Raw genomic sequence first — 14,609 nt, 5'->3', positions numbered from 1 at the left:
GACTCTTCTGATCTGACGCTTTATACTGGGTGCTGACAGTGGACCGGAGGGCTTCCTGATAAAGCGAGGGTAGGAAGAAGAGTTGGGCGAAACAGGATCAAAGTTTGTGAAAGACGACAGCCAATTGAAACATCATGGGGAAAACTAGAAACTTGACTGTTGGGGAGATGTCGGTTATACCCCTGAAATCTTCACCGAGATTTGGGGATCTCTCCTGTTTGCCCATTTCCTCTTAAAAAACATGTTGTTTACAGCTTTAGGAGGCTGCCTTGAATACAATAGAGCTGTGATGGCAGTGGCCTGGAGAACTGGTACCAACGTTTTAAAATTCTGGTTCTAATTATTAATAGTTATAAGGAAGCCTTTGATTAAAGACGGTGAGCATACATGTAGGAAAAGAGATGAGCAAAAAACCAAAAAAAGCCCTATATCACCAGCTAAACGACTATCAGTAGTTTCTTCTGGCTTTTAAAACATAGCTTGGCCCTCAGCTCTTGTCCTCTTACTAGTGAGCAGGAGGACAAGGCACACCGAAAATGTGAGAAAGACACTGGTGTCATCTCTCAAGGCTCACTAATGGACAGACACACTTAGGCAGCTCAGGTCGCACTTGGCTTGCTTATCAACATCCGTGTCCACGGCTGTTCTAAGTGGTTCCAGGACCCAAGCTGATAAAAGGTTGGGTCTGCCCCATCTCTCAAGACAGTAACATGAGAAAACTTCTTTGACCTCTTTTAAATATCATTTTACTATGTGCAGTTTTCAAAATGCAGTGTCCTCGACTTTACCCTTAATAACCTCTCTGTGCCTTAGTGTCTTCAACTCTGAAACAAAGGGAATGATTAGACGCCTCAGAGTTATGTGACTTCCTTAGAATCACTTATTCTACAACCCCCACACACAAGGAGTAGAGCGTAAGCCCAGCTAATCTTTCAAAAGCTATCTCAATTATTTGATTATTTCAAAAGAGTGTATTATGAACATTTACCTATTTTATTCTAATAATTCACCCCATTCCTCTCTCTCAAGTGTAGGCATAGTTTGATAGTGTGAATCTGAGACCCAAATTCCCAACTGATCTTTCACAGAAAACCCACGTACACCTTCTCCCTGATTTCCGGTATTCCCTGTAGCCTGGACTTCATACCTACTGGTTTTTCTAAGCCCAGGAGAGAATTAGGCAGTGACATAACTGAGCAAGTCCCATTCATCCTAAGGGCGTCTTCCTTCCAGCAACTTTGGAACACCCATTTGGATGGTCACCCTTGCCCAAAGCTGGCCTCTGTTCCCTTGGCCCACCTCACAGGAACCTCCCTTGACCACATCCACCCACGTTCCTTGCATTTCCATGGGCTCACCACCCCAACTCCCTTAGCTGATCTACAGTCACTCTTGGGAGGTAGCCAGTGTGGTTGCCATTACCCTTCATGGAGTAAGTGGGACCAGAGAAACCCAGGGACTTTCCCCGAGTTACACAGCACTTCGGGCCAGAGCTGAAGCCAGCACGCTGGATTCCTTATTCCTAAAATGGCGACGCTTTCCTCACATCAGTGGTTTCCAAACATTTTTTCATTCCAGCTTCTTCCAACTATTTATTCAATGATCTGGCTCTGTGCAAACCTTTTAAATCTAATGAAATCCCACACAGGACAGATCAAACACTGACGTTCATCTCACCCTGATGTCCATCTCACCCTCCCCTCTGCTTGCAGCCCTCCAGCCAGGCCAGGCATTCTCTGCACGCTCTGAGCAGTCCTGCCTCTGGCTCCTAAGCTTCCTCCTGCCCTCACTGTCCAGTCTGTCGAAGCCACTATCATAGCACCTTCTTCATAGCAGTTATTAAGATCGGACTTTCCTTCCTACATGCATTCACTTTCCTGTCTCCATCTACTGCCTTATATTCGCCACAAAGAAAGGACAGCCTTCTCTATTCCTTGTAACTGGCACAGAACAGAAATAATTCAAATTTTAGTTGAACGAAGGACTGATCGAAGGAGGGGTCTCCTCCCACCGCCTGCCTGAAGGACTTGCTCGACATTCAGAGGAACACACCTGAAAAATACTGCCCTGTGTTACGGATGATGATGAAAATTTACCACCTGCAGGATTTGGGGCAAGTCATTCTTCTCTCCTTGCCTCCTTTTCCTCATTTGAAAAGTAGGAGCAGTAATGCCTCTCTCAAAGCCCTGGTGTGACACTGGATAAGTTAATATATAGAAAGCCCTTGGAACAGTGCCTGACGTGTAGTAAGGACTGTAAATGCGTCAGCTGTTCTTATTATTAAGGCTCATTCTGTGGCAGCCACTGTTCTAAGTCCTTTACCGTGCATTAATTAACTCATCTAGTAAATGAGTCTAAGTAGGAGTCATTATAATAGCTAATATTTATTGGGCACTGTGCTAAGTATTTCTGTGCATTCTCTCATCCACTCCACCCAGCAACACTATAAGATATGCTTTTCCTCATTTTGTGAAGGAGAAAAATTAGACTGAGTAGTTAAGAATAATCCAGCCAGGGCCTCACCACTAGTATGATGTAGCATGAGGATTGAGCCTAGGCCTGTCTGCAGAGGCTGTATTGTTACTCATTGCACTCTTCTCCCTCATGCCCTCCTTCCCAACCCTTATTCTGACAGCACTGCTGGGACCCCTCAGAGCCCTGAAGAGCCTTTCACACAAATTCTTAACTCTCCAGAGCAAAGAAAGATCGAGCAAAACAGAGAGAAGGGACTTCATGACTTCAGTCTGTATTTTAAAACTTGCTTTTTAACAGTTTAGGCCAAAGAGAAGTATATTATTACACAAAAATGTTACGGTGACGTTTACAGTCATTGCTTTCCATTTGCCAAAGTTCTATCAGTATCTTCTCAGCACGTAATCTTGTTTTCCTTCAAAATTTCATATCTAATTCTATGGAGCCAATTGATATTGGCAAAAATAATTAATATAAAAAAGAATGAAGGAAAAAACTAAGAGGAACTGGCTTGTAGGGGAAAAAAATCAAATAGAACCAGTGTGCTGTGAGGAAGGCAGCGTTTTGAAACATGCTGGAGGGGAATGTAAAGGGATTTTAGCCAAATGCTTGATTGGAGGAGCGAGAGTGACTTATTTTTCTTTTATATGTTTATATTCAAAAAGGAGAAGGCATGTAAGCAGTTAACCATTTATCAGGAGAAAGGGCTCAGCATGGGGTCTGGGCAAGGATTTTGGAAAAGTTCAGGTTTGAAAATTTGAGCGTGAACTCTGCCAAGTGGACTTTAATAGGAGTTCATGTAATAATTGGCCTGGGAGTTTTAACCAAAAAAGTAGATGCTTTGAAGTGCTGGAAACAAAAAGAAAATCTCATGGCAGTTTTATTGGCTCATATGATCAGCAGCAGATGATAAATGACAAATGGGTCCAGGGCCTTCTGCAGGCCGGCAAAGTCCTGAATTTTGCAAGCAACTGAAAGTTCAGCCCAGCAGCCTGAGCAATATAAGTTGTCAAGTCATAGACACTTCTGATGAGTTAGGAGGCTGAAGCTACTCCAAGTCTGAGATTTTTGGAACTGGAAGGGATCTTCAGAGTCTTCTAAACCAATTCATTTTGGACATAGGGAAATTGAAATCCAGACTTCTCAGGGGCACCTGGGATCCCATCTGCTGCTTCTCCATCCTTCTCCCATGCCACCTCCCATTCTTCTCCACAGTCCAACTTCCCAAGGCGCCCTGCCCACTGCCCACCTTTCCTCTGCACGCCTGCCCTCCTTTGCAGGGGCCACGGGAGGGAATTGCCAAGGCTGCGCATCTCCCAGGAATCCTGTGTGTCTTTGCTTTGGTGTACCTCCTACAGCGTTTAGTTCCCTAACAATTTGAGGAGGGAACTCAATACCCATTCCCAGGATACTTCCCCATGAGCTAAGATTTCCTGATCTTGTGTGTTTTTTTTTTCTCTTGTGACCCGCAGAGATGACAGAACACTGAGCTAAAAATGTCAGTAGTTCAAAATCAAGAGCTCACCCAGGCTAGCTTGGGAAGGACAAAGACCCACGGTCTCAGGTGATTTGTGCTGACTTCTTCCCAGATGGCAGCATCCAGTTGCTGTTCAACAAATACAACTGAAAACCTATATCAACAAATACTATTGAGGACGTCCTGTGGACAGACTGTCCCCGTAACACTTGGGGCTTCCCTCCTTGATAGCATTTACCACTTGTTCTAGAATTACTTGCTTATGTTTCTGGGTCTCTCGCCAGCCTACTGAGCCCACTGCAGCAATTCCAGTGCCAGGCCATAGTAGGCATGCAGAAGAGGGTTTTTGTGCTGGACTGGTCTGCAAGGGATACAAAATTAGACCCTGCCTTCAAAGATCTAGGTCTGAATGGGATAACATGAGCTCAGGAAAATTTGAACAATAAAGGGCTAAAATATAAATTCGGGGATATAGTAGAAGAAGCTCCTAGAGAAACTCATGATGAATTGTCAATATATTCTCCATGGATGACTATTTCAGAATGTTCCATGGAGCCCTAGGTTTGAATAGAGATGCCTCAATGGATGGTGGCACTTAAGCCAGAAGGTTCTGGACCAGCCATTCTTGAGTCGTGCATACACACACACATACACACCAGTGTGGGTCTTTTTGTTGTTTTTTTTACTTATTTAGTTATTTGGGTTTCATCAGTCCACAAATATTTATTGAGTGCCTACTACATGCTAGGCACTCTTCCAGAAACTAAGGACACAGCAATGAAAACAGACAGAAATTCCTGCCTCCACGGAGGGAGCGTACCTTCTAGCAGGAATGTTCCATTCATGCTTTTTTTGGAAAAGGGTTGTATTACATAAGAAAAAGGGGGGTTGTTGCAAAAAGTATCTAAAGAGATCATAGGAATTCTGGGAAGGTGCAGTGAGCAGGGCCTGACGTAGCCACAAAAGCAGAAAAGGCCTTTTGGAGGAAGTGGGTTTGAACTGGATCTGAGAAAGAGTACCATTTGGATGGGCAGAGAGGACTGGGGAGAGTGAGGGCCTTGTGGGCAGGGTGTTCAGGTGCCCATGAGCACACGTGCTTGGAGGGATCCGTGGTCACTGGTGGGGCAGTGAGATATGAGGCTGGGGTGGCAGGCAGGTGCTCTGTCTTGGGCAGCGAGTCCTTCAGGAGCTCTGGTCAATAAACCAGCGTAAGGGCCAGTCCCGGTGGTTAAGTTCAGTGCACTCTGCTTTGGCAGCCCAGGTTCCATTCCCAGGCAAGGACCTATGCTACTCGCCCATCAGTGGCCATGCTGTGGCAGCAGCTCACATACAAAAAGAAGAAGATTAGCAACAGATGTTAGCTCAGAGCAAATCTTCCTCAGCAAAAGAAGAAAAATATCCAGCTTGAGGGTGAAGGACAAGGGACAGCTGCATCCTTGGAAGGTGTCATCTGGTGAATTGCTGCTCTCTGCCCCACAACTTAATGTTATCCATTTCCCTGCAGCCTGCCTTCAAAGGCCTCACCTTCACTGACCTGCCGTTGTGCTTACAACTGAACATCATGCAGAGGCTGAGCGACGGACGCGATCTGGTCAGCCTGGGCCAGGCGGCCCTCGACCTGCACGTGCTCAGTGAGGACCGGCTGCTGTGGAAGAAGCTGTGTCAGTACCACTTCTCTGAGCGGCAGGTCGGTGAGGCCCAGCGGACATCCCTTCCTTCTCTCCCCTCTCGGTCCCCTACCCTCGAGCTTCCTTGGCATCCTCCTAGAGCTTGAGGTGTGGGCGCCCACCCTCCAGGGCTCCCCGGTTTGAATGGAAAACACCAGTCCAAGGAGTTTCTAAATAATGCACATGAAGTTATTTTTCTGGTGGTTTGGATGGAAAAAAAAATTACATTCTTAACCTATTTACATTTTACAACTTGCTCAAAAAAAATCAAAAGTGGCACCAGTCCTTCTTTTCTGTAACAAAGAAATGTACTTTTATGATACTTGACAGCTAAAGGACTTCTACAGATATTATTTCAGTTTATCCTAATGACCAGGGAAGGGTTAGTATCATTATCCTTTAATCAGATAAAGAGACCAAGACCACAAATGGCTGAGGGACATTCCAAATTATTGAGGTGCTTTCCTCTAGGTGAGAACACTGGCCTTGAATTTGAATTTGGGGCTTTTTGACACCAGCTCTAGGCCTGTTTCCCGTCCTCACGCCGTCTCAGATGTTTTTTTTCCAATTTCTTTATATAGAAGTGTGAGTTCAACAAGTTCTGTTCATGGAGCCATTAATATTTAGATAGAAAATAGAACCACTGTGCCAGGCGGTTACTGCATGTCCCTGGAAATGCTCACTCAAGTCTATAGCAAAGAAAAGATTGAAGCTGTTTATTGAGATCACCTAAACTTGAAGGGACCCTCCAAGTGCAATTTCGTAGAGGTCACTAGTGAGATGTCACCAACCACCTGTTTCTTTTAAAGACTGGTTAAAAGCTACTGTTTAACAGGGTAGAGCTCAGAAACTACTTCTTTATATCTTGGCTATTTTTTTTCCCTGGGTTTTGCAGGGTGTAGATGAAAAAGGGAGAAAAGAGGCAGGAACAGCACTTTTCAGAACCAGAAAACCACAAACCATCTTCTTGATGAACTCTCCCACAACCACGTTTATTTGTTTGATATTTAGATCCGCAAGCGATTAATTTTGTCAGACAAAGGACAACTGGATTGGAAGAAGATGTATTTTAAACTTGTGCGATGTTACCCACGGAAAGAGCAGTATGGAGACACCCTTCAGCTTTGCAGACACTGTCACATTCTTTCCTGGAAGGTATGTGTCTCGGAGGTGGCTGCCACAGCCCCCCAGCCCAGCCCCCGAGAGCCAATAGCACCAGCATTGTGACACTAAGTCCTTTTTACTCTTTACTGTTGCAGCCCCCAGCCGAAAGTGAGGGTAACTGATTCAGTCCCCAGGGAGAAAAACTTTCAGACCTTCCTTTCCTTCACCTCCTTATGTATATTTTTCTGCAGCCCCCTCCCCCAAATTCTCCCATCTCTTTGTGCACAGGTGCACACACACATGCACACACAGCTCTTTAGTTTTTCCGGAACTGATGACATTCTTGACAGAGGAATGTTGTTTTGAAGTTGGGCAATGCCTTATAATGCTACAGGCCAACAAGATGCTTCTGAGAACTCAACCCTCCCCATGGTTTCCTTTCCAGGGCACTGACCACCCGTGCACAGCCAATAACCCGGAAAGCTGCTCTGTCTCACTTTCACCCCAGGACTTTATCAACTTGTTCAAGTTCTGAATCCCGGCACATGACAGCACTTCAGAAGGGTTCCTGTGCTGATTGGATGGTTGGGAATACAGAGTTTGGACACTTCATTTGTAAATAGTGTACATTTTAAACATTGGCTCGAAACTTCTGAGATAAGTCATTGAGAGGACATTGGAGGGCAAAGATGCAGTCGCTGGCTGGGAATTTAAAAATATGGACTTCTCATTAGAATTGGTATGGAAAAGCAGAGATACTGTAAATAAACTTTTTTCCTAACGATTTGCCAGCAAGACTCTAAGGGCAGGAATTCTATTTCATCGGTGAAAACGGAATTCCCTTGATGTCCACTGAAACTCCTTTATGGTTCCCTAAGAGATGTGGAAGAAAAGGGCAAAACTCAAAGACAAGATAGAACCCTCTTTGTTTACAATGTGAAAAAGCGTTTTAAAAAAAGAAGAAAACTGCAGATGAGAAATCCCTGGGCTTTTGGGTTGACTTGGAGTTTGTTTTGAAAAAGCCAAGGAAGCACCACCCATTTTAAACCCACGTGGGCATAAGGCCTTATCTTACGAAGATGTCACACAATAGTCTACCTCGGAAAGCATACAGTGCTCTCTCTGACGAAGTACGTGGTCCCATAGGCAGTGTCTGTTCTTCTTGTTTCCTCATCATATAAAAAGTGATTTAAAATGGGAAGGGATATTGGAGGCCACCCTCATCAGGTTTCAGACTTCCTTTTTAGGCTAATGGGGCATTCCAGAGTTGCCTGTTTTCTAGAACAACCCCAAAGCATGTATGCCCTTTTTTCCTTTCATGTCATTAGCTCCTTCAAGGCAACGTAAGGCCAATTAAAAACAGTCCCAGAGGAAGTCCTGCCGCAGAGAAGATAGATTTGTCACCCGATAGCTGTGAAGACTTTCTTATTCCTGTTTAACTTCTTGGCTTGTCTGGGCTTCCCAGGGTATCTTCAAGGATAAGCGTATCTCTGTGGACTGGTCGGAGCCGGAGTGCTGATAAAGGCTTGTGAAACAGGTTTTCCATGTCAGTTAAACGTTTTACCAGCTGCTGTCCCACTTGGTGGGTGAGGAGCTGAGGAGCTCGCTTTTCTTTACGTCTGACATCAAAATTTTAGTCAACCTGAGTTAGGGCTTCTTGCAAGGATGATAAAATAAAGCCTGGAATTGTAGCCCAATAGGGAACAGAGGTACTTACTATGAGTTCATCTTAAACTTGCTCCATCCCCCAGGGCATCTTGCTGGCCAATCCCAGCAGGTAGCTGTGTGGAAGGAAGGAAATCTCAGGACGTAAGGAGTTCATTGTCAAATATTTCTGGGAGGGTGTAGGGGATGTTTTTGTTTTCTATCTTTTATTGAACTTTGCTTTTCGACAACAATGTACATATTTTTGCAGTTGTGTCTGCTTTGCTTTTTTTTTTTTTTGGCAAATAAAGTTGCCACCCCACATGCCCTTGGCAAAGAAGTGAGGCAGAAATAGGAACTTGGTTCACAGGTGAGGAACAGTGTATACTTGGAGGTTGAACTTGGGGTGACCTAAAAAGAGGAAAGATGGTTAAGCATGGACAGAACCTAGCCAAGGGACCAGCTAGTGGTGCAAGGCCCCTTCACACACTCACACCCTTCCCTGAATACACAACCCAAGTACCAGCATTCAGAAGAGAAGTCAATGACCAGTCAACGCTCCTCACTTTGCAATGTTTGTGCCTGCTCCAGGGTTTCTCAATATTTATTTTCATTATCACCCCCCTCTAAGAAGAAAAAATTAAGTGAATTTAAGATCTCCCTAAGGAGAAAAGTTAAATATTCAAGAATAAGATCTTGTTGGGTAAGGTTGGACTTTGGAGGGTCACACCTAAGAGGTTTTTTCACATTCCCCTGTCCCCCCCCCCCCCGCCCCAGTGAAGGTCACATCGAGAATGCAGGGCCTAGACCATGGAATAAAAAGCTAGTTCTTCCCCAATTCAGACAGGTTCTCTCGAACACCTCAGCTTCCGTAAAGGGGTGGGGTGGAGCTGGGTTTGTTGTTGCTGTGACAGCTCTGGGAAGTTTCACTTGGATATTTTTAGGTTAAGCGTTCATGGCCTTCCACATCTTCCCACTGACTTGTGACCCCCTTCATGCTGATGAAGGAGGTGGAAACTCCTCGGCATCTTCAGTTTGCAGTCCCATAAATGTTGCCCACTTTGGACTGTCGGCACAAAACTGGCAAACCAGTCTCATTTGGACTGCCCGCGATCCTCACCTTGCGCATCACACCCCAGGCAGCGAGGCGCATCTGTGCAGGATGACCCCTACCCCAAGGGACGGGGTTACAGTTTTCTGAAAGGTTTACCTAGATGGTGCCTCTGGGCTCTCCTCATCTCCTTCGGCATTATTGGAGGTGGTGTGTGACAGAGTCGAGGAAAATTTTTAAGGAAAAAAAAAAGAAGAAAGCAACATTTGTGGTTCTGTTTCATTGGAAGAGGAAATGAGGGAAATGGCAGGTGGAGAGGGAGAGGGAAAGGAATAGGGAGAGCGTATCTTCAAGGCTGTGGTCTGTGAGGGCAGTGGAGAAGAGCGTAGCGGATGGAGAGCATCTGTGTTGGCGCCACTGGTAGCTGTGAAGCATGGCCAGAGCCTCACATATAAGTAAAGTGAGTTAAAAAAATTCTTGTTCCCTGGGCACTAACTCTCTATAGAATTTCTATTGGCAAATTTCTATTGGCAAAGCCTCTCTGGACAACCTGACCTAAAACACAAAAAGAATCCTTGTATCAGAACAGCTGTTCTAAAAGCCAGAAGGGACATGACATGGAAATTGCTAGAAGAGATGGAATGCTCTACTCTCTTGGCTGTACCTACCCTATAACATAGAATTTGAAATTGATGTCAATATGAAGTAATTTGGACTTCCAGAGAAGGAAAGAGTTTTGTCAAGGGCAGTGTGAGCAAATCCACAGGGATGTTACGATTTGGGCCAACTGAAAGGTTTATGAGTAATGAGCCTTAAGTCTCCTGTGAGAAAGGCACAGCGTTTGGGGAAAGGAGAATACGTGAAGTTTAGGAGTGCTCACTTTATAGAAAGATCCAGAAAAACATCCAATGTCATCTTAAACTAGATTGCATTATTACTCAACACTGTTGCTTTGAGCAGATGGATCCGTCGCAAGGGAGGGCAGGTGGCAGAAAGTACAAAGTAGAAACATCCCCAGGGTGTCAGTTGTGAGATGACATTTGTTCAGTGATGATCAGTTTTATATTGAAGTGGCTCGAAGGAGATATTTTACGTGGGCTGGGTTTACACTGCAAAGCTCAGCGCAAGAGCGGGCTTCACTTAGCAATGGTGACTCAAGGTAACGGATGTATACTGTGTTATTGCCACATTTCTCATCTTTGTGGATTCAAAAACTGCTTTCATGAGGAGCTTGCAGTTAACAGAGCCTTCTTGTTTCTGTTGTTTTTATGTGGGAGAAGAGAAAGAGCTTGGAATTTGATTTGTCTCAGCAAGTGGTATGATTTATAAGAAGGTCAATCATTTCAAGACATGTCCAGCAGTATATCATTCTTAGTGTTCAGTACCGTGTTTATCGTAAAATATGCACCTGAGTTTATATTTTTCTGCCAGGCTGTAGAGCAATAATGTCTTGCTATGCAGACACCTTCTTTTATGTGTGAATCTTTTTTAACTGTAATTTTATGTGTGAATTTTTTTTAACTAAACTATATCATCATTTTCTATGTTGACATCTGTTGTTTTCTTTTTTTTATCTGTTTCCAACGATCTGAGTCTGTGAACCATCCCTTCTGACTGGATGCTGGCCTAAAATCGTATTAGTGTTTAAACAGACCTCAGAAACACCCTGAAGCTCTAGGCAAAGGCAGAGACATGGCCCTTTGATATATCTTGGGTCCTTGATGTGTTCAACAAACAAGACAGTAATTCCTTTAAACTCGACGTTTTCTATAGATGCTTTCTGCTCTGTTTTTTTAAGGACGGTAGACCCTCTGTGGTTTTCCAAGGGAAAGAAATTCCTACCCCAGATTTTTGAGCTGGAAGGGATGTTCGAGGTGATGGAGTCTGGCATTCCTTCTGCCTTTGAAGACAAGGACACAGGTCCAGAATGTTCAGGGCATGTGCCTCAGCCTACCTGGTACTCAGTGGTGGACTTGAGCGTAAACCAGGGCCTCCTGTGCCCCCTGCCCCGGCACCTTGTGCTGAGGCTGGAGACGCATGACACCCGACACAATTCTTCTCAAGACCTTTGCTGTGGGAGGCAAGCATGACAGTCCAGTGTCAGGCATCTGGCCGTTAACTTTTCCAAATATTTTAAGTCCCTGGTTCTTCCTGGAGAAGTCAAGGAGCCACTTAATGTTTTTCCAGACTTCTGACTCTCTTGTGAGTACAGCATTCTGGTGAGTACAGACTGTTTACCATAAAGTACGCAGCATGTTTTGACAAATTCATTTTTCCCTGAGTACTTACATTTTAATTACAAAGGTGGCCCTTAAGACAGATAACAGCTGAGCAGCCAGCTTGCTTTCTAGAAACCGAGGTTTGATGGTAGCCAGGCAGATGTTTCCTCTCCCCTTTGACTAGGATACATTTACTCCATCCTCTCCATGTCCCCGTCCTCTGGTACCCGCTGTGAGACCTGGTGAGCTTCTATTTCAGCTGAAGTTCACTCTCTGCTAAACCTCATCTTCACTAAGCAAAGGAGAATTATTCCATGAAGCAGCAAGGAGCAAGGGACCACCATATTTGTGACTTTGTCTGCTGGACATTTTCCAAAGTGTCCTTGAACTCAGCAAACAAAGCTTCCTGAAAAATCTCTCAAAATTTAGGCCCTGCTCCATTTGGCCAAAAATGGATGGCTGCTCCAAAACTCTGAACTTCTCGAAACTCCATCTGCTACAACGTTACTTGTGGATTTTGAATATGACTTTTTCTGTCTTGGAGTATAGAGATGTTTGTTTAATTAATGATGCAGTCTGTTAAACAGAAGGCTCCAAGCAGTGCTCTATGCTTGAGAACTCTTGGCGCCATCTTTACCAAATGCCAATCACCCTGGCTAAAGGGGGTGTATATTAAAGTCCATGTCCTAAGCTTAGAAGCTTTAATGTACTTTGCTAATGAAAAATACTATAGGGGGTTGAACATTGTAACTAAAAGTATAAGATTTAAACCAATTCCATGCAAAGATGTTTATTTAATATTGTGTGAGCTGAGTCCTTCTGTATAAATTATTTGCACACTTTTCTTGCATGATGAACTGATTTTTTATAGTTGTTTGTACCAGACAGTGGCATATTTTTGTAAAAATTTTTTGACACTGAATTGCAATAAATGTTTTCCAACAATACACACTGGTGCATGTTTGATGTGTGTCAATTCAAGTTGGCTTTTTATCATACTGAGTATGTTTATCTTTTGCCTAGCGAGGCTTATATCCCTTCTCCCAGAAACTCATTGTAAAATTTCGGGAAACACATAGAGGAATAAGCTTGCTGCTGAGTACCAACCTGAGTCAATAATACATCCTTATGCTTGAAGGGGATGTTTCCACTTAATGTTTGTATAGTAGAATGATTAGGAAATAAGGAACTTTAAAGTCAGTATCAATTATTCATCAACAGACATTTATTGAACAGCTCCTATATGCTAGACTCTGTGCAACGTACTGGGAATAGGATGGTGAACGACACAGATATGGTCCCTGCCCTAATGGAATTTAGATTGTACAGTTGGCCCTCTGTATCGATGCAGAGGGCTGACTAAGGGACTTGAGCATCCGTGGATTTTAGTACCCGCAGGGGATCCTGAAACCAATCCCTCCTTGGATACCAAGGGATGACCTGTAGTGGAAAAGACTGAAAAAAAAAAAAAAACTAGTAGGAAAAAAATTTAATTTGTAATAAGTACTATGGAAGGGAATAAACAAGAGGCTGAGATGCAGAATAATAAGGGGGACCTGCTTATGACAGGCTGAACAGGGGCCCTCTTCAAGGAAGCGATGAAGCTGAGACGGAAAAGTGAGAAGCCGGCCTCAGAAGATGAGAGCAGGAGCCTTCCAGAAAGACCAAAAGGCTTGTGCAAAGTTCAGATCCTGGGCCTGCCACCTACCTGCACTGTGACCTTTGTCACCTTACTTAACCCCTCTTTCTCAATTTCCTTGACTCCAAAATGGTGATAATAAATCTATTTCTTATGGTTGTGAGAGTTAAGTGAACTAATACAGGTAAGTGCGTGGAACTGGACGCATAATAGGAGCTCCACAGATGTTAACAGTTATGCTTCCCAGAGCAGCAAGGGTCTGAGAGTCGGGTTAGGAACTGCAGCGCCTTCCCAGTTGGATATGATTCGCTCAGGTGACTTCTGGATGCCTGACTTACTTGATTCTTTCACCCTGGAACACACCCGGATCTTGCCACTAACTCTCCATCAGAAAATGACATAAAAGGCACATGAGAGTAATTAGAGAGGTTTTGTTGTTTTTTTTTTTTTTAACTTGCACCAGGATCACAAAATCTCACCATTCCCTAAATATCCCATGCATCATGCATTCTCTGCTCAGGCTGCTCCACTCACCTAGAATGTTCTTCCCCAACCCCTCTGGTAAGCATCTATTACCTCCTCCAAGTAAGTACGTCTCGTCTCATCTCCCATGACACTTTTTTGCATATGGACTCCACTACATTGTAGGCCTATTTGTGGCCCTGGCACGTGCTGGAGCTGAATGAATTAATATACCCACACATACATTCACAAAATGCTTTTGAAAGTCTCACTTGTAACCACACACTTACCCTCGACTAGAATAAGAATCTTCGTGAGTTTACGTGCATAGATAGAACTACTTATAACTTGGTTAAAAATGAATGGTAGTTGATAAAATAACAAATGTGGAGACCCAGTTTTCATTAAAGTTTCTTTTAAGTTCTTCTAAATCTTTACAAGTCTAGTAAATTTTCATACAAAATAAGAGGGCCTTTTATTACTGTTTGATAAACTCAAATTAAACAGACTAAAGTCCCTTTAAAAAATAAGCCCCTTTTACAAACTTAATAAAAATTCCTTTAAACATTTTAAAGCTGCAATTATAAATCTAATGCATTTGCTGTTTTTTAAGCACTTCAAATACCTGCTCGGATAAGCTTCAACTTTAATAAGCAAAACATTCCCAAGTAAATTAATAACATAAATTTAGAAAATTAGGCATAAATATATCCCAAATTCCCCCCAAAACTCTAACATTGTTAAAATTAGTGAAATTATTATAATTTCCCATTTAAAATGATATCTTAGACTAATTACTTATTTTAAATGGAAATCCTAAGTCTACTCTGGTAGGCAGAATAAGGGCTCCCCAAAGATGGCCACATCCTGATCT

At 43.5% G+C, this 14,609-nt stretch overlaps 1 protein-coding gene across 1 annotated transcript in view; it reads left to right on the top strand.

Annotated features, from left to right (window-relative positions):
* The window catches only part of FBXO32 (F-box protein 32), a 34,857-nt gene extending 22,276 nt beyond the window's left edge, over positions 1-12,581 (top strand). Inside the window, exons 7-9 of the mRNA XM_008524680.2 lie at positions 5,454-5,636; positions 6,628-6,771; positions 7,166-12,581. Of these exons, the coding sequence (XP_008522902.1) occupies positions 5,454-5,636; positions 6,628-6,771; positions 7,166-7,255 (417 nt within the window). The 3' untranslated portion in view covers positions 7,256-12,581. The remainder of the gene's footprint in view (positions 1-5,453; positions 5,637-6,627; positions 6,772-7,165) is intronic.
* Positions 12,582-14,609: the final 2,028 nt, after the last annotated feature.

Source organism: Equus przewalskii, chromosome 8, assembly GCF_037783145.1.
Source record: "Equus przewalskii isolate Varuska chromosome 8, EquPr2, whole genome shotgun sequence".
NCBI lineage: Eukaryota > Metazoa > Chordata > Mammalia > Perissodactyla > Equidae > Equus > Equus przewalskii.
The sequence above is the reverse complement of the archived record's forward strand: the minus strand, read 5'-3'. Positions and strand labels throughout refer to the sequence as shown.